Here is an 18,568-nt window from a genome sequence, read left to right as displayed (position 1 = left end):
AATTTGTTCTTAACTGACTTGCCGAGTTAAATAAAGGTTAAATGTTTGTTTTTTTAAAGCCCAAACCAGATGGGATGGTGTATCGCTGCAGAATGCTGTGGAAGCCATGCTGTTTAAGTGTGCCTTGAATTCTAAATAAATTAGCAAAGCACCATCACACGTCCTCCTTCATGCTTTACGGTGGGAAAAACACACGAGGAGATCATCTGTTCACCTACATATGCTGAGTCTCTTCTTCTTATTGTGTCTTTTAGTAGTTGTTTCTTTGCAACAATTCAACCATGAAGGCCTGATTCACAAAGTCTCCTCTGAACAGTTGATGTTGAGAAGTGTCTGTTACTTGAAATATGTGAAGCATTTATTTGGGCTGCAATTTCTGAGGCTGGTAACTATAATGACCTTATCCTCTACAGCAGAGGTAACTCTTGGTCTTCCATTTCTTTGGCGGTCCTCATGAGAGCCAGTTTCAGCATAGCGCTTGATGGTTTTTGTGACCGCACTTGAAACATTTTTCAAAGTTCTTGATATTTTCCCGATTGACTGACCTTCATATCTTAAAGTAATGATGGACTGTCGTTTCTCTTTCTTATTTGAGCTGTTCTTGCCATAATATGGGCTTTGTCTTTTACCAAATAGGGCTATCTTCTGTATCCCCCTCTAACTTGTCACAACACAAGAAGGAACGATATCCCACAAATGTACTTTTAAGAAGGCACACATGTTAATAGAAATGCATTCCAGGTGACTACCTCATGAAGCTGGTTGTGAGAATTTCAAGAGTGTGCAAAGCGGTCATCAAGGCGAAGGGTGGCTATTTGAAGAATCTCAAATATAATATATATAACTTTTTTGGTTACTACATGATTCCATATGTGTTATTTCATAGTTGTGATGTTTTTACTATTATTCTACAATGTAGAAAATGGTACAAATGAAGAAAAACCATTGAAGGAGTAGGTGTTGTAAAACGTTTAACCGGTGGTGTTATGTGTTATGGCTCTACACCCCCTGCTATAATGTGGATTAACAGTTACTTGTCTGAAAGAACACATAGTGTGTTCTTTAAAAAGTTGATGCAAATAGTTTCCTACATTTTTGAAAGTAAAAGGGGCACAATATGTTTTACAGTGTGCAAATGTTGTCCATGCTCAACATTTCACAAGAATGGAAACTTGATCCCAAGGTGCTCTTTAAATTATTTTTTTGCTTGCTTCTGGTCTATCTTCTGTTGTATTTCAACATTTGACACTTTCTATTTATCTGTGGACTTTATCCTTCTAAAAAGTAAATAAACGTACATTTGAGAACGTGGCTTATGAAGTTTCTTCGCAAATGTCCACATTTGCCTGTCATAACTTCTTAGTAACCATGTATTTAGAATATATACACTAATTACATACATGATCATGGATATAGAATAGAAAATATATATTTGTTCCTACTTTTTGTCTAGTGCCTTTTTTTGCTATGCAAGTAGAAAACTGCAAAAAACACTTGTTATTCTTAGATTGAACAACACTCAATAAAAGATGCCAGACAGAAAGCTATTTATTTAAATTATCGGTGGAAGAAAAATGTATTATGGAGCTAAAACCATTAGCTTGAAACATTAAACATTCTTACATGAACATGCTGCATTATTTTGTTGAAGTTATTGAAGTTACAGGATCTTTTCTGAGTTTCATTTGTTTCAAGCACTATTGCGCAATCACAGTAATATACTGAGCAAGTTCATAATATTTTTTTTGAGGGGAAATTAGTGGTTAAGAATGGCTACCGCACTGAATGGCTACCGCACTGCTGTCACAACAGCAGTTTGGCATTTATTGAGATGACTTGTGTACTGAAGGCAGCTCTGCAGAGTGGTCACTAGCTGGCACAGCCACAAAGTCATACAATCTGATTTGAAACCTAACCTTAACCACACTGCTAACCCTAGTGACTAACCCTAACCTTAAATTAAGACCAAAAAGCACATGTTTGTTTTCATGAATTTTTACAATATCGCCAATTTTGACTTTGCAGTTGGCCCTTCTAGCAGAAACTGCTCAGATACAGTGTCAAGAAAAGGTATGTGAACCATTTGGAATTACCTGGATTTCTGCTTAAATTGGTCATACATTTTGATCTGACCTCTGTCTAAGTCACAACAATAGACAAACACATTCTGCTTAATTAAACTGATAACACAAACAATTATACATTTTCATGTCTTTATTGAACACACCGTGTAAACATTCATAGTGCAGGGTGCGAAAAGTATGTGAACCCTTGGATTTAATAACAGAATAACCAAAAGTTTTCTGAGGTTGCGGATCAGACCTGCACAATGGTCAGGAGGAATTCTGGACCATTCCTCTTTACAAAACTGTTTCAATTTAGCAATATTCTTGGGAAATCTGGTGTGAACTGTTCTCTTGAGGTCATGCCACTGCATCTCAATCAGGTTGAGGTCAAGACTGACTGGGCCACCCCAGAAGGCTTATTTTCTTCTGTTGAAGCCATTCTGCTGTTGATTTACTTCTGTGTTTTGGGTTGTTTTCCTGTTGCGTCACCCAACTTCTGTTGAGCTTCAATTGGCGGACAGATAGCCTTACATTCTCCTGCAAAATGTCTTGATAAACTTTTGAATTCATTTTTCAGTCAACAATAGCAAGCTGTCCAGGCCCTGAGGCAGCATAGCAGACGCAAACCATGATTCTCCCTCCACCATACTTTACAGTTGGGATGAGGTTTTGATGTTGGTGTGCTGTGCCTTTTTTCTCCACACATGGTGTTGTGTGTTCCTTCCAAACAACTCAACTTTAGTTTAATCTGTCCACAGAATATTTTGCCAGTAGCACTGTGGAATATCCACGTGCTCTTTTGTGAACTTCAGACATGCAGCAATGTTTTTCTGGACAGCAGTGGTTTCTTCTGTGGTGTCCTCCCATGAGCACCATACATATTTAGTGTTTCCCATATCACAGACTTCTCAACAGAAATGTGTCGTGTCTTTGGCATCATTAAATTGAAGACTGCTATTTTATCAAATCAATTATCTGTAATTATTAATTAATTACTAATCAGATAAATGTAATTAACTAGGAAGTCAGGGCACCAAGGGAAATCTTCAGATTACAAAGTAATAATTTTCTTAATATAACTCTTCAGATATTTTAATATCTGATGAATTAGTCTTCTAATTAATGAATTATTATTTATCTCACGTTAGTCTCATTCCGAACATCGTAAATGGTTGGTTATCTGCACAAACCCTTCTTTACTATGAATCATCCATACATCAATTGTCTTAATCATTTATTTACTAACTAACTAAATAATCACAGAAATGCATAAACAAACAAACAGTAGATATGGTTACAAAGAAATTATAGGGGAGGTTCCCTAGTGGAATAAGCCGATATGGCGGCTTGGTGGACAAAGGGAAGTGGGTGTGGACTGAGAAGGGCGGGAATTACAAGAGTCACTACACAGATGATCATTATTAATTGAAATTCTAATCCTTTGCACATGAACGCTCACTCATTCGGGAATCATTGCAATCAATATATATTTACGCTCAGTGTGTCGTCAGAGATCTCTGTTGGAATCATCCATCTTTCTGTTGGAAAGTTCATCCGCTCGTCTCTCCATCTGCTTCCAATCTGTCTTTTGTGGTTAGAATCGATACTTCAGAGTTCCATTCTGAAATATTCTTATAGAATAGATGTTTCGGCGGTTGTTGGTCCTCGCATCTCAGGTCGACATAATTCCTAGCTGCAGACAAGCAATTAGTATCGAAGATTTGCTCTTATTCTGTTGGTAATGTGGCCGTATTGTCTTTCCTTAGGTCAAAAACTAATTGGACCGTGTGGTAGCTGGCTTCTCCATCGACCGTTTACACATTCTCCAAAACATGGATATTGTTCAGTTCTCAAGTTCTGTGATGTAGAAGAAGTTCCTTTGTTCTACTGTGAAACTCCCTCTCTCTATACTGCCTGGCCATGAGGAGAGTCTCCTCCAGGAATTTACGACCTGAGATAACAGAACCTGGGTGTAGAGGGAAGAGAGAGGTGGTGAGAAAAAGGGGGATGGTACTCGCTATACACAAAGAGGGCCACGTCATGACAGATGTTAGCATGTTCCAGAGATTTCTGTAAATCTTAAGCTGACACTCAAGTATTCTTCTTAACCTCATTGACGGGGACAGCAGGAGCCTAGTGGTTAGTGTTGGGCCAGTAACTGAAAGGTTGCTAGATCGAATCCCTGAGCTGACAAGGTAAACATCTGTCATTCTGCCCCTGAACAAGGCAGTTAACCCACTGTTCCTAGGCTGTCATTGTAAATAATAATTTGTTCTTAAGTGACTTGGCTAGTTAAAAAAAGACTGAGCATTCTGCGCTGCGCTCTTGCAGTCATCTTTGCAGGATGGCCAGTCCTAGGGAGAGAAGCAACAGTGCTGAACTTTCTCCATTTATAGACAATTTGTCATACCGTGGCCTGAGGAACATCAAGTCTTTTAGAGATACTTTTGTAACCCTTTCCAGCTTTCTGCAATTCAACAATTCTTAATCTTAGGTCTTCTGATATCTCTTTTGTTCGAGGCATGGTTCACATCAGGCAATGATTTTGTGATTAGCAAACTCACATTTTGTGAGTGTTTTGTATAGGGCAGGGCAATTCTAACCAACATTTCCAATCACATCTCATTGATTGGACTCCAGATTATCGGACTCCTGACTCTAATTATCCTTTGGAGAAGTCATTAGCCTAGGGGTTCACATACTTTTTCCAACCTACACTGATTGTTTAAATGATGTATTCTATAGAGAAAAATACAATAATTTGTGTGTTATTAGTTTAAGCACACTCTGTTCGTCTATTGTTGTGACCTAGATGAAGGTCAGATCAAAATGTATGACCAATTTATGCAGAAATCCAGGTAATTCCAAAGGGTTCACATACTTTTTCTTGCCACTGTATGCCTCCAGGGCAAAACCCACGCCAATAAACTTGAACCTGTCAGAACATGACAAAGAACAGCCACACCTACACTGCAGTACTCCTTTATGCAACGCCACATACATCTGCTGTTCAGTGTGTTTGCTTGCTGTAGAGAGCCGTGTCAGTAGCACAGAATATATATTTGCTGAACATTGCCTTTATGTGGTAAGTATCAGCATATTTTTGTTTAAACGTTTCAGTGTGGACTCATTTAAAGGAAAGACATGTAATAACTTCAATTTCCTCATGTAATAGGTTAGGACTGCTATATGAGTAAGGAAACAAATCAGTCATTTTTAAGAGATTTGCAACTTCATGTTGTGTGAGTATAAAAATATATTTTTGTTTTATATGTAAATGGCAGCATTAATTGAATTATGTTTGATTAGGGTTACGCTTGGGCTAAATTGATTCAGATTTTGTTTCATATCTTATAAGGTGATAATTAAATGCTACAATTCCTGCAAATTAGATAAGCAAAAGGGAGTAATGTAAGAGATTTGCAACTTTGGTTGCATTCGTAAATTCACTCTATATTGTTAGATTGCGCTCGGAGTGTGCTCTGGGTGTTTGTAAATTTAGAGCATTGTCTGATTGTCTGTTTGTAAATTCAGAGCGTTATGCTCTCTGAGTTGATCCGAGCGTTCTGACCTCACAACAGCAGTCAAGCACACAAGCTAACTGTCTAAAGTTGGCTAACTTGCTAGTTGCTTATAGACACAAATAGGAGAACACTGCACTCTGAACATTTTACTCGCCCTTGTAGAGCTGCTAGGGTGTTTTCATGTTATGAAAAGGGTTTGTGACTGCAACTGTGTTACTGGCAACAATTTATTTCAATTTTATATTAGATGTTTACCAACACCTGTCATAACAACCAAGTGTAGGGCGTTCGTAAATTCTTCAATTAAAATAAATTCACTGAGTAGGATGGTCCTCCTCTAAGGACCCTCCACTGAAATCAGATAATGACTCTTTCCTGTGATAATAAATTCTAATCCCACAGAAAACGTATTCTCAGTTTTCATCACCATAATCAGTGAATTTCTTTTTCTTTTTCAGTCTAAGCCCCGGACGGTGTCAAATCATGCCTTCCCAAGGTACATGACATTCTAAGACGCACATTACTTCAGTTGAGGATTAATATGTCTATAATAACTTCTTGTTGTCCAATACATTATATTGAGATAAATGGGGTACAGCCTACCATGAAGGAAATACTGACTTCTTGGACAGATAATGGATCTGATTGAACATTGAGTGATTGTGATTCTCTCAGGCCACAAAAGAGGGTCTGATGACCCCTCTACTTCAAATGATCAGGGCAGGGAAGGTAATAAACGCCTTTGTGCCATAGCAAAGGGAACTGCAGCAACACCTACCCTCAGTAAGATATATTCGTTATAATAGCTACTTTAAGAAATAAACAGTAAACCCGATGTAAAAAATTATACCACAGCGTAATACAATTATTACATTATAAACTCATTGTTTGTCCACCTCATCTCTGTGTGTGTGTGTGTGTGTGTGTGTGTGTGTGTGTGTGTGTGTGTGTGTGTGTGTAGAGATGGATGTCATCAAAGTGGCCAAAGAGGGCCTTGGGAAAGTCCTCAGGAGACTAGACAAGGTGTCACCTCCATATGCAAACATGGATTTCATTGGTTATTTAAGGTAAGTGTACTTATATTCTTCAAAAAGTTGGTACATCAAGTCAGGACTGACACTGGACTACTCAGGAACACTGAACACCTCTTGGAAAGCCATTCAGCATTGTTCACATTGTCTTTAGCCTTAGCCACACCCATCTCTTTAAGAATTCACATGTGAACAGGTCTCTTTGTGAATGGCTCTCTTTTGTCACCTTTGTTTCGCTAGCTAACTAAACAAGTTCCCGAAACATAATCCCAACCTATGGTTTACAGCAGTGGTCACCAACCGGTCGATTGCGATCTTCAAGGCATTCCTAGTCTGTAGAAAAGCCAACTTTAAAGCCTTGCTTTCCTTTTTCTTTAAATTCGTCTTGCACTGTTAGAAGTAGCTGCACCTGATTCAGCTGCCCTCCGTACCGGGTAGGCAAAGTATTCCCATTGAGATCACAAAGGTGAATATCTCCCAAAGTGACGAGTTTGAATCCCTGCGCATAGCAATGCAAACTGATTGTCATACACTAAGCAAGCCACCATGCATGAAATGATGCAGTGTGAATCTGCAGGTAAAGCTAACGAACTAGGTCTAATGTTAGCCCAAGTCAGGCATTTCCTCATCATCTCATTTACAGTATTTTCAGAGTCAAAGAGAGTCAGTCTGGCATTGTTCTCCAGAAAGTAGTGGCTCACAACTTTCTCCAACTGAACTTTGTCGATAGTACCAGTTAAATTTAGGGCAGCAATGTTGTTGAGAGCTAAAGCAACACTTTTGCCGTTGTCAATAGCTATAGCTTTTAAAAAATATGGTAAGCAAATCTGATCTATTCACTGACCTGGGAATCTGTTAAAGACAGAAGCCTGTGACATGTCAGACCATATAGAACTCAACTCTTGGCATGTGTAGGTGCACCAGTATCTCAGCAAATCATGGCAACCCAGGAAGAATCCTGTCTTTCTCCCTTTTTACAGTTGAAGTCAGAAGTTTACATACACCTTAGCCAAGTACATTTATTCACAATTCCTGACATTTAATCCAAGTAAAAATTCCCTGTCTTAGGTCAGTTAGGATCACCACTTTATTTTAAGAATGTGAAATGTCAGAATAGTAGTAGAGAGAATGATTTATTTCAGCTTTTATTTCTTTCATCACATTCCCAGTGGGTCAGAAGTTCACAATTAGCATTTGGTAGCATTGCTTTTAAATTGTTTAACTTGGGTCAAATGTTTCAGGTAGTCTTCCACCAGCTTTCCACAATAAGTTACAGTGGGGCAAAAAAGTATTTAGTCAGCCACCAATTGTGCAAGTTCTCCCACTTAAAAAGATGAGAGTAATTTTCACCATAGGTACACTTCAACTATGACAGTCAAAATTAGAAAACAAATCCTGAAAATCACATTGTAGGATTTTTAATGATTTTATTTGCAAATTATGGTGGAAAATAAGTATTTGGTCACCTGCAAACAAGCAAGATTTCTGGCTCTCACAGACCTTCTTTAAGAGGCTCCTCTGTCCTCCAATCGTTACCTGTATTAATGGTAACTGTTTGATCTTGTTATCAGTATAAAAGACACCTGTCCACAACCTCAAACAGTCACACTCCAAACTCCATTATGGCCAAGACCAAAGAGCTGTCAAAGAAAACAAAATTGTAGACCTGCACCAGGCTGGGAAGACTGAATCTGCAATAGGTAAGCAGCTTGGTTTGAATAAATCAACTGTGGGACCTAGTGAATGACCTGCAGAGAGCTGGGACCAAAGTAACAAAGCCTACCATCAGTAACACACTACACCGCCAGGGACTCAAATCCTGCAGTGCCAGATGTGTCCCCCTGCTTAAGCCAGTACATGTCCAGGCCCGTCTGAAGTTTGCTAGAGAGCATTTGGATGATCCAGAAGATTGGGAGAATGTCATATGGTCAGATGAAACCAAAATATAACTTTTTGGTAAAAACTCAACTCGTCGTGTTTGGAGGACAAAGAATGCTGAGTTGCATCCAAAGAACACCATACCTACTGTGAAGCATGGGGGTGGAAACATCATGCTTTGGGAATGTTTTTCTGAAAAGGGACCAGGACGACTGATCCGTGTAAAGGAAAGAATGAATGGGGTCATGTATGGGGCTTTTGATTTTCCCATGATGTCAAGCATAGAGGCACTGAGTTTGAAGGTAGGCCTTGAAATACATCCACAGGTACACCTCCAATTGACTCAAATGATGTCAATTAGCCTATCAGAAGCTTCTAAAGTCATGACATAATTTTCTGGAATTTTCTAAGCTGTTTAAAGGCATAGTCAACTTAGTGTATGTAAACTTCTGACCCACTGGAATTGAGAGAAAGTGAAATCTGTAAACAATTGTTGAAAAAATTCCTTGTGTCATGCACAGAGTAGATGTCCTAACCCGACTTGTGTCATGCACAGAGTAGATGTCCTAACCCGACTTGTGTCATGCACAAAGTAGATGTCCTAACCCGACTTGTGTCATGCACAAAGTAGATGTCCTAACCCGACTTGTGTCATGCACAAAGTAGATGTCCTAACCCGACTTGTGTCATGCACAAAGTAGATGTCCTAACCCAACTTGTGTCATGCACAAAGTAGATGTCCTAACCCGACTTGCCAAAACTATAGTTTTTTAACAAGACATTTGTGGAGTGGTTGAAAAACCAGTTTAAAAAAAAGTCCATCACTTAACTAGTCAGTTAAGAACCAATTCTTGTTTTCAATGATGACCTAGAAACAGTGGGTTAAATGCCTTGTTCAGGGGCAGAACGACAGCTTTTTACCTTGTCAACTCGGGGAGTTGATCTTGCAGCCTTTCGGTTAAGATCCAAAGCTCTAACCACTAGGCTACTTGCCGCCCCAATGACTCCAACCTAAGTGTATGAAAACTTCTGACTTCAGCTGAAGCTTAGTTGTTTCTTTTGGTAATCTAGGCTCGTAATTTAACACCTTTAATCAAATTTACAGATCACTTGCATGTATTTTAAAAATGTATTTTGAAGCGTCCCTCCTGTGAAGTGGGAACTAGCATCAAACGCCCACCTTCCTGAATCCCGTCACATGTTGTGCAATTGTTCCGCTGAAAAATGTAACTCTATTCTCAGAAACTTTATTTTGCGTAAATTGGAATTAGCCTGCCCTGAAGCAGGTAGAGTAAGAACTTTAGGATTCATTGTCATAGAAATGTACCTGGCTAAAAGGTGAGCCACAGTATCAACGGTTATCCCAATTTGAATTCAGAGTTGACAAAAGTTAGCTTGCTAACTCCTCTATCTCAGTTCGTAGTACACCCCTCTGCTTTCTACTGTTTATGTATAGACAGACCTCAAGTCAATTCATTGCATTTTTAGTGTGACATTGCGTTTCTGTGCTTCACTCTTTACAGGAACAAAATCTCAGCTTTGGAGGCTATCATTGACGACAAAGTTGTTGTTGGTGTATTTGGGAGGTCAGGAGCTGGTAAGAGCTCACTGATGAATGCCATTTTGGGGGTGAAGACCTTGCTGCCCTCAGGGACTGTTGGCGCATGCACATCAGTCATCATCCAGGTGGAGGCCAATATGACTGACTCCAACTACGTAGCAGAGATTGACTTCATTTCTAAAGAGGTGATTTTAGCAATGTTGATAAACCCCAAGTGTGAATTTCATTAGAATATAGATTTTTTTTCATTTTAAGGGTGCAATCTGTAAGTCCTCTAGGCACCACGTTTTGGCCTGACACCATGCAAATATAATCACATTTACTTTTTTTGTATTTTAGCACAGGGTTTCCCAAACAATATTATACAGAGAAACTTGCAATTAATGCATTTATCTTAAAATAGCTACAGTGGGGCAAAAACATTTTTTGTCAGCCACCAATTGTTCAAGTTCTCCCACTTAAAAAGATGAGAGAGGCCTGTAATTTTCATCATAGGTACACTTCAACTATGACAGACAAAATGAGAGAGAAAAAATCCAGAAAATCACATTGTAGGATTTTTTATGAATTTATTTGGAAAATAAGTATTTGGTCATTTTGGCCCATTCCTCCATGCAGATCTCCTCTAGAGCAGTGATGTTTTGGGGCTGTTGCTGGGCAACACAGACTTTCAATTTCCTCCAAAGATTTTCTATGGGGTTGAGATCTGGAGACTGGCTAGGCCACTCCAGGACCTTGAAATGCTTCTTACGAAGCCACTCCTTCGTTGCCCGGGCGGTGTGTTTGGGATCATTGTCCTGCTGAAAGACCCAGCCACGTTTCATCTTCAATGCCTGATGGAAGGAGGTTTTCACTCAAAATCGCACGATACATGGCCCCTATTCATTCTTCCCTTTACACGGATCAATCGTCCTGGTCCCTTTGCAGGACGACAGCCCCAAGGCATGATGTTTCCACCCCCATGCTTCACAGTAGGTATGGTGTTCTTTGGATGCTACTCAGCATTCTTTGTCCTCCAAACACGACGAGTTGAGTTTTTCCCAAAAAGTTATATTTTGGTTTCATCTGACCATATGACATTCCCCCAATCTTCTACTGGATCATCCAAATGCTCTCTAGCAAACTTCAGACAGGCCTGGACATGTACTGACTTAAGCAGGGGGACACGTCTGGCACTGCAGGATTTGAGTCCCTGGCGGCGTAGTGTGTTACTGATGGTAGGCTTTGTTACTTTGGTCCCAGCTCTCTGCAGGTCATTCACTAGGTCCCCCCGTGTGGTTCTGGGATTTTTGCTCACCGTTCTTGTGATCATTTTGACCCCACGGGGTGAGATCTTGCGTGGAGCCCCAGATCAAGGGAGATTATCAGTGGTCTTGTATGTCTTCCACTTCCTAATAATTGCTCCCACAGTTGATTTCTTCAAACCAAGCTGCTTACCTATTGCAGATTCAGTCTTCCCTGCCTGGTGCAGGTCTGGTGTCCTTTGACAGCTCTTTGGTCTTGGCCATAGTGAAGTTTGGAGTGTGACTGTTTGAGGTTGTGGACAGGTGTCTTTTACACTGATAACAAGTTCAAACAGGTGCCATTAATACAGGTAACGAGTGGAGGACAGAGGAGCCTCTTAAAGGTCTGTGAGAGACAGAAATCTTGCTTGTTTGTAGGTGACCAAATGCTTATTTTCCACCATCATTTGCAATAAATTCATAAAAAATCCTACAATGTGATTTTCTGGATTTTTTTTCTCTCATTTTGTCTGTCATAGTTGAAGTGTACCTATGATGAAAATTACAGGCCTCTCTCATCTTTTTAAGGGGGAGAACTTGCACAATTGGTGGCTGACTAAATACTTTTATGCCCCACTGTAGGTGAGACAACAACACATCACAGTTGTATCAAGTACATTTACCTCAACAAAGTAGTTATAATTTATGAATTATAATATTTTGGTAATTCAACATTTGATCCATCATATAAATATATAATATATTCAGTAAATAATAATGTTAGACTTTTTTTAGGAATGGGAGAAGGAGCTGAAATCACTTTTGAATATCAAAGAAATGGATGGTGAGGAGAAAGATAAAAGGATGGTGAATATGGCAAACAGTAAAATCAAGGCATTGTACGGAGAAGATGCAGTCGGGAAAAGCTTTGATGAACTGAAGTCACTGGAGTCAGAGACATTCAGCGACATCCCAGAGTTTCTCTCATCAACTAGGAAAATCCTGTCATTTGACACAGTAAGTCATTTTAAGCCTCTTTTATAAGGGTATTTTTTTGCTGTCTGAGATCCAATTTGAGTCCAAATTATTCCCATTTTAACTCCTGAACTTCAATACAGCATGACATACAACATGAAATGCATAATAGCCATCAATGTTTAAATATACCAGAAAGTTGTAAAGTGGCAGAGTGTGACTTGAGAATAATATTACATTCTTTGACAGGCCACTAAGTTCTCTACAGAGATCGCCTGCTACATACGAAGCAAAAGAAAGATACATGGGAATCAATCTAACTCATCTCAGATACACTACTGGCCACTTGTGAAGTATGTGACCATCAAGATGCCAAACTCCAAGGATCTTCTGGAACACATTGTGCTGGTGGATCTTCCAGGAACTGGAGACTGCAACAAGGCCAGAGATGAGATGTGGGAATCGGTAATCATTTACTTTTGTGATAATTTCTGAATGCATTTACAGTGTCTCAATTCAGGTGCAATGTCATATGTGGTATTTGTGATTTAATCAGAGTGTTTTTGGTTAGGCCTCCCTTAACAAAATGAAGTCAAGAAATGCAAAGAAATGTACTTGTATTTTATGATTATATCGCTTTCAAATAGTAAACTTGCATCAGTTTATATAGAGGTCCAAACTCAAATTATTGGCAGCCTTGATAAAGATGAGTAAAAAACATTGTTTAAAATAAATACAAATACTGAGCTACATTGTATGCTCCAAAAAGTTAAAAATTCTGTTATTTTATACTATTCAATACAATTGCCCAGAGAAAGAGATGTTTACAGTTGGCTATGGATCGGACTTTTCTCAGACCTTTTTTTCTCCGGATTACAGATCCCAAAGCTTCTGCTCATGTGCAGAAAAAGGTCAGGGAAATAAATTATTGGCGCCTCTGTTTTCAATACCTTACCATGCGAGGATAATTGAGTTTTTTTCCCCCAAAAATTATGAGATTGGAGAACACATTGGGATGAGTCTTAGACCATTCCTCCATACAAAATATGTTCAGATCCTTGATATCCTTCACCTGCGCTTATGGACCGCCCTCTTCATTTCAAACCATAGGTTTTCAATGAGGTTAAAGTCCGGAGACTGAGATGGCCATTTCAATTTTTTTATTTTGTCGTCAATGAACCATTTCTTTGTGGATTTTGATTTCTGCTTTGGGTTATTGTCTTGCTGGGATCCACTTGCATCTAAGTTTTAGCCTCCTGGCAGAGGCAACCAGGTTTTTGGATAAAATGTCCTGATACTGGCTAAAGTTTATGATGCCGTTGACCTTAACAAGGGCCTCAGGAACAGTTGAAGCAAAATAGCACCTTAAAAGTGAATCACATTTTATTTGGATTACCGCAGTTTGGGAATACCTGCTCTATGGGATTGGTGACCCCACATGGGACGGTTGATCTAACATGCGCTAATGGGATTAGCATGAGGTTGTAAGTAACAAGTCGATTTCCATATAGACATAGACATACAGTGGGGAGAACAAGTTTTTGATACACTGCCGATTTTGCAGGTTTTCCAACATACAAAGCATGTAGAGGTCTGTCATTATTTATCATAGGTACACTTCAACTGTGAGAGACGGAATCCAAAAAATCCAGAAAATCACATTGTATGATTTTTAAGTAATTAATTTGCATCTCGCCGTTAAGATACTGATGCCCTTTGCAACCACGTATCTATGTGAGAGTGGATTCTCGGTCCTCACTAGCATGAAAACTAAACTAAATACAGGCAAAAACGGTGTTTGGAAAATGATTTAAGACGGAGACTTTGTAACCCTGCCACACACACTATAAGACACATTTATTAAACATATGAATGAGTGTGAGTTGTCACAATTCACATTTATTAAAACATAAGAATGAGTGTATCTTATAGTGTGTGTGTGTGGGGGGGGGGGGGGGGGGGCAGGATTACAATCATGGAAAAAACAAACATTTGAGGGTATGCTGACTCTGGTGCTTGAGGGGGGGATGCAGCTGGATGTTGAATGTTTGAGGGGCACGGGACTATAAAAGGTTTGGGAACCACTGCCATAGAGGATAACATCAGAGGTCCAACAACATTTTACAGTAGGTATGGGATTCTTTTCTGCTTATGCAGAACTCTAAAAATCTAAAAAATAAACTATTTATTTTAAGAATACATTCTAGCACTTCTTGCATTCAAGCTAAATTATGCATTTAACGTACTGAGAGCGGACCAAGTAATTGGGCGTCACTCTAAAGCGGAAAGGTGGAATAAACGAGTCAGGAGTAGGTTTTCTTGATTGAACACAGTTCTCTATTGAGGGCATTTGGTCAACACAAACACTCCAACATAATCAATGAAAATCTTCCAAGGAAAAACATACATCTTCTCCAGATGAAACAGGAACACAATAGGATTATCTTTAAACTACAACAAAAGGCACAGGGTTGTCACCGTTTTAGTGGTTCTTCCTGGACAGCTCCTCTCTCTCGGTGGCCATCTTCCAGATATAGTTTTCCCCTCCCCTCTCTACTGGTTCCATTCTCTCTCTTATAGGGGAAGGAGAATATGTCATTAGTACCGTCAGCTGTGCTTAATTGCCTCTGGTTACCTTGTCTCCCATGCCTTGTTGGGCTACTATCCGTGAGCCCAGCCTGCCCTCTGGTGGTCCTTCCACAGTACGCAAAACGTGTGTACTGTTTATTAACAACGTTTTCATAAGAGCTATAAAAACCTACTTCTAAGAAGTGTAGTGTGTATGTGTGCAGGAATTATTATTTTTTAATAACGTCACTGTAAACATTACTACAGCGGGTTAGATTGAATTCCAGCATTAGAACCACTGGCATTCAACTCATCATGTACACCTAAAACAGTTCAGCTTGAATGATGACTATATCCAATGTTTTATTTCATTTCAACTGTTACAATTGTTTTAACATTCTAAACAAAATGTTTTTTTTTATAGTACATTACTAAGTGCTCCTCTGTGTGGGTCGTGGCTGACATTGACCGGGCCGCGGCTGACAGTGATGCATGGAATATACTGGACAACAGCATCAGTAATATGGGTCCTGGTGGACAGTGTCAGAACATCACCTTCATCTGTACTAAGACAGACATCATCAACCCAGACAATTATATGCTGTGAGACATTTTCATCCTATATTTTGCTACTGCTTTAACAGTTTAATATTGCGTTTATTGAAGAAGAAAAAAAGGTATACAATTACAATGCCTTTGGGAAATGATTCAGACCCCTTGACTTTTTCCACATTGTGTTAGGTTACAGACATATTCAAAAATGTCTAATAAAAAAATATATCCTCATCAATCTACACTCAATATCTCATAATGCTAATTAAAAAAATGTATAGAACTGAAATATCACATTTATATATGTTTTCAGACCCTTTACTCAGTACTTTGTTGAAGCACCTTTGACAGTGATTACAGCCTCAAGTCTTCTTGAGTTTGACGCTACAGGCTTGGCACACCTGTATTTAGGGAATTTCCCCAATTCTTCTCTGAAAATCCTCTCAATCTCTGTCAGGTTGGATGGGAAGCATTGCTGCACAGCTATTTTCAGGTCTCTCCAGAGATGTTCGATTGGGTTCAAGTCCGGGCTCTGGCTGGCCTCTCAAGGACATTCAGAGACTTGTCCTGAAGCCTCTCCTGCATTGTATTGGCTGTGTGCTTAGGGTCATTTTACTGTCAGAAGTTGAACCTTCGCCCTAGTCTGAGGTCCGGAGCGCTCTGGATCAGGTTTTCATTAAGGATCTCTCTGTACTTTGCTCCGTTCATCTTTGCCTCGTCCTGATGCTTCCACCACCATGCTTCACCGTAGGGATTGTGCCAGGTTTCCAGCAGACGTGACGCTTGACATTCAGGCCAAAGAGTTAAATCTTTGTTTCATCAGACCAGAGAATCTTGTTTCTCATGGTCGGAGAGTCTTTAGGTGCCTTTTGGCAAACTCCAAGTGGGATGTCATGTGCCTTTTACTAAGGAGTGGCTTCCGTCTGGCCACCCTACCATAAAGGCCTGATTGGTGGAGTGCTGCAGAGATGGTTGTCCTTCTGGAAGTTTCTTCCATCTCCACAGAGGAGCTCTGTCAGAGTGACCATCGGGTTCTTGGTCACCTCCCTTGCTCAGTTTGGCCGGGTGTCCCGCTCTAGGAAGAGTCTTGGTGGTTCAAATCTTCTTCCATTTAAGAATGGAGGCCACTATGTTCTTGGGGGCCTTCAATGCTGCATACATTTTTTCGTACACTTCGCCAGATCTGTGCCTCGGCACAATCCTGTTTCGGAGCTCTACTGACATTTCCTTCGACTTCATGGCTTGGATTTTGCTCTGACATGCACTGTCAAATGTGGGACCTAATATATACAGGTGAGTGCCTTTCCAAATCATGTCCAATCAATTTAATGTATTTACCAAAGGTGGACTCCAATCAAGTTGTTGAAACATCTTAATGTTGATCAATGGAAACAGGATGCAGCTGAGCCGAATTTTGAGTCTCATAGCTAAGGGTTGGAATATTTATGTAAATAAGGTATTCTATTTTATACAGGTATTTTAAAACATTTGCAAAAATGTCTAAACCTGTTTTCGCTTTGTCATTATGGGGTATTGTGTGTAAATAGCTTTTGATTTGTATTTATTAAAGGCTGTAAATTAACAAAATGTGGAAAAGGTCAAGGGGTCGGAATACTTTCTGAGGGCACTGTAAATACAAAGATATAGACATATTTTCACTGCTTATACATCACTAATTAAGAAAAAAATCTAATTTCAGTGAATTGGACGATGAAGACCTTCACATAGAGGTACAGCTACACAAAATATAACAAATAGATTGTTTACAGAACTATAAACAAATATTTGGTTTATAGAGAATTGAATATGTCACTGTATGGATATCTCCCATGGTCTCCTCTTATTTCACATGCAATTAGGACTCTTCTAACTATTCAGAGGAGCAGAAACGTGCATGCATATTGCACCGAAATCAACAAGCCAAGATGGAAATTCAAGAGAATTACAGCAACCCGTATGAAGTAAGATGTTTTATTTTCTTAACCAAATAAGAAACTATAAAGGAACTTTGGTTCAGATATATAGATTGATTGAAACCAGAAAAAGGTCCAGTTTTAACTTAAATGGATAGTTTCCTTGCCTTTTAGTGTATGGATGAGGTTAGACAGCAATCCAAATGTTTTAGCTTTGTGTCAAAAAAACAATGCATTGTTTTGCGTTTTATGTCCAAAGCATCCCAACGCGTCTCAAAGCATCCCAACGCGTCTCAAAGCATCCCAACGCGTCTCAAAGCATCCCAACGCGTCTCAAAGCATCCCAACGCGTCTCAAAGCATCCCAACGCGTCTCAAAGCATCCCAACGCGTCTCAAAGCATCCCAACGCGTCTCAAAGCATCCCAACGCGTCTCAAAGCATCCCAACGCGTCTCAAAGCATCCCAACGCGTCTCAAAGCATCCCAACGCGTCTCAAAGCATCCCAACGCGTCTCAAAGCATCCCAACGCGTCTCAAAGCATCCCAACGCGTCTCAAAGCATCCCAACGCGTCTCAAATAGCTTGTGTAGCTCTATAAAGTTACTTTAAGATGATTTGGACATGAAATGCGAAAAATGCTAATGAACTGATAGTTCATGGCAACATGGTCGTGTTAGAATGACGTTATCTGTAAAGACAAAGGTGTTCCCTTGAATTAGAATAATATAACATCCATTAAAATGGCATTAGAGTTCTTAGACCGGAAGTTCATTGAATAGGGAAATGCGATTTTGTATTCTTCAAAAAGCTTGGAAAAGTCCCTCAAGTAACTCCAAAACAACCAGTTCAGCTACTTCAGCAATGATTGATGAATTATATTGATGTATTGTTTTTCTTTTGTCACTTCATCTATGAAATATATTCAGATTATAGATGAAATACAGGTGTTTACTGTTAGTTCTCAAGAATTCCAGAAGGATAATCACTACGTTCTGAGACAAGAAGAGACAGGTATGATCACTTGCGTTTTTGTGCAACAAAACCTACAAAAGGAATAAGTGCAAACAGATTGTTAGGTACTGTATAATGAATGTGTATTAGGGTAAGTGTTAGGGTATGGCAGAGGTTAAACATAACCAAACGTAATACAAGTGCCCTACCCTTTGCAAATACCTCTTCGCACCTAATACATTGGAGTTGGAGCTGTTATTATATAATATCCATTATTCTAAAGTCATATTCTCACCCTGAATGTGAATCTAACAACAACTGTCTCT

General features: G+C 39.4%; 1 protein-coding gene across 4 annotated transcripts in view; it reads left to right on the top strand.

Annotated features, from left to right (window-relative positions):
* The first annotated feature begins 5,011 nt into the window (after positions 1-5,011).
* LOC109876339 (nuclear GTPase SLIP-GC) overlaps positions 5,012-18,568 on the top strand; it is a 31,574-nt gene continuing 18,017 nt past the window's right edge. The window contains exons 1-12 of one of the 4 annotated variants that reach the window (XM_031813893.1): positions 5,012-5,151; positions 5,242-5,308; positions 6,049-6,086; positions 6,266-6,373; positions 6,552-6,657; positions 10,023-10,245; positions 12,079-12,300; positions 12,508-12,723; positions 15,251-15,429; positions 17,078-17,108; positions 17,238-17,339; positions 18,218-18,302. In XM_031813893.1, coding sequence (XP_031669753.1) covers positions 5,256-5,308; positions 6,049-6,086; positions 6,266-6,373; positions 6,552-6,657; positions 10,023-10,245; positions 12,079-12,300; positions 12,508-12,723; positions 15,251-15,429; positions 17,078-17,108; positions 17,238-17,339; positions 18,218-18,302 — 1,363 coding nt within the window. In that variant the 5' untranslated portion in view covers positions 5,012-5,151; positions 5,242-5,255. The remainder of the gene's footprint in view (positions 5,152-5,241; positions 5,309-6,048; positions 6,087-6,265; positions 6,374-6,551; positions 6,658-10,022; positions 10,246-12,078; positions 12,301-12,507; positions 12,724-15,250; positions 15,430-17,077; positions 17,109-17,237; positions 17,340-18,217; positions 18,303-18,568) is intronic. The other 3 variants (XM_031813895.1, XM_031813894.1, XM_031813896.1) reach the window with 3 other exon arrangements.

This window comes from Oncorhynchus kisutch, unplaced genomic scaffold (assembly GCF_002021735.2).
Source record: "Oncorhynchus kisutch isolate 150728-3 unplaced genomic scaffold, Okis_V2 Okis06b-Okis10b_hom, whole genome shotgun sequence".
In the NCBI taxonomy this organism is placed as follows: Eukaryota; Metazoa; Chordata; class Actinopteri; order Salmoniformes; family Salmonidae; genus Oncorhynchus; species Oncorhynchus kisutch.
Note: the sequence above shows the minus strand (reverse complement) of the source record. Positions and strands in the feature narration are given on the sequence as shown.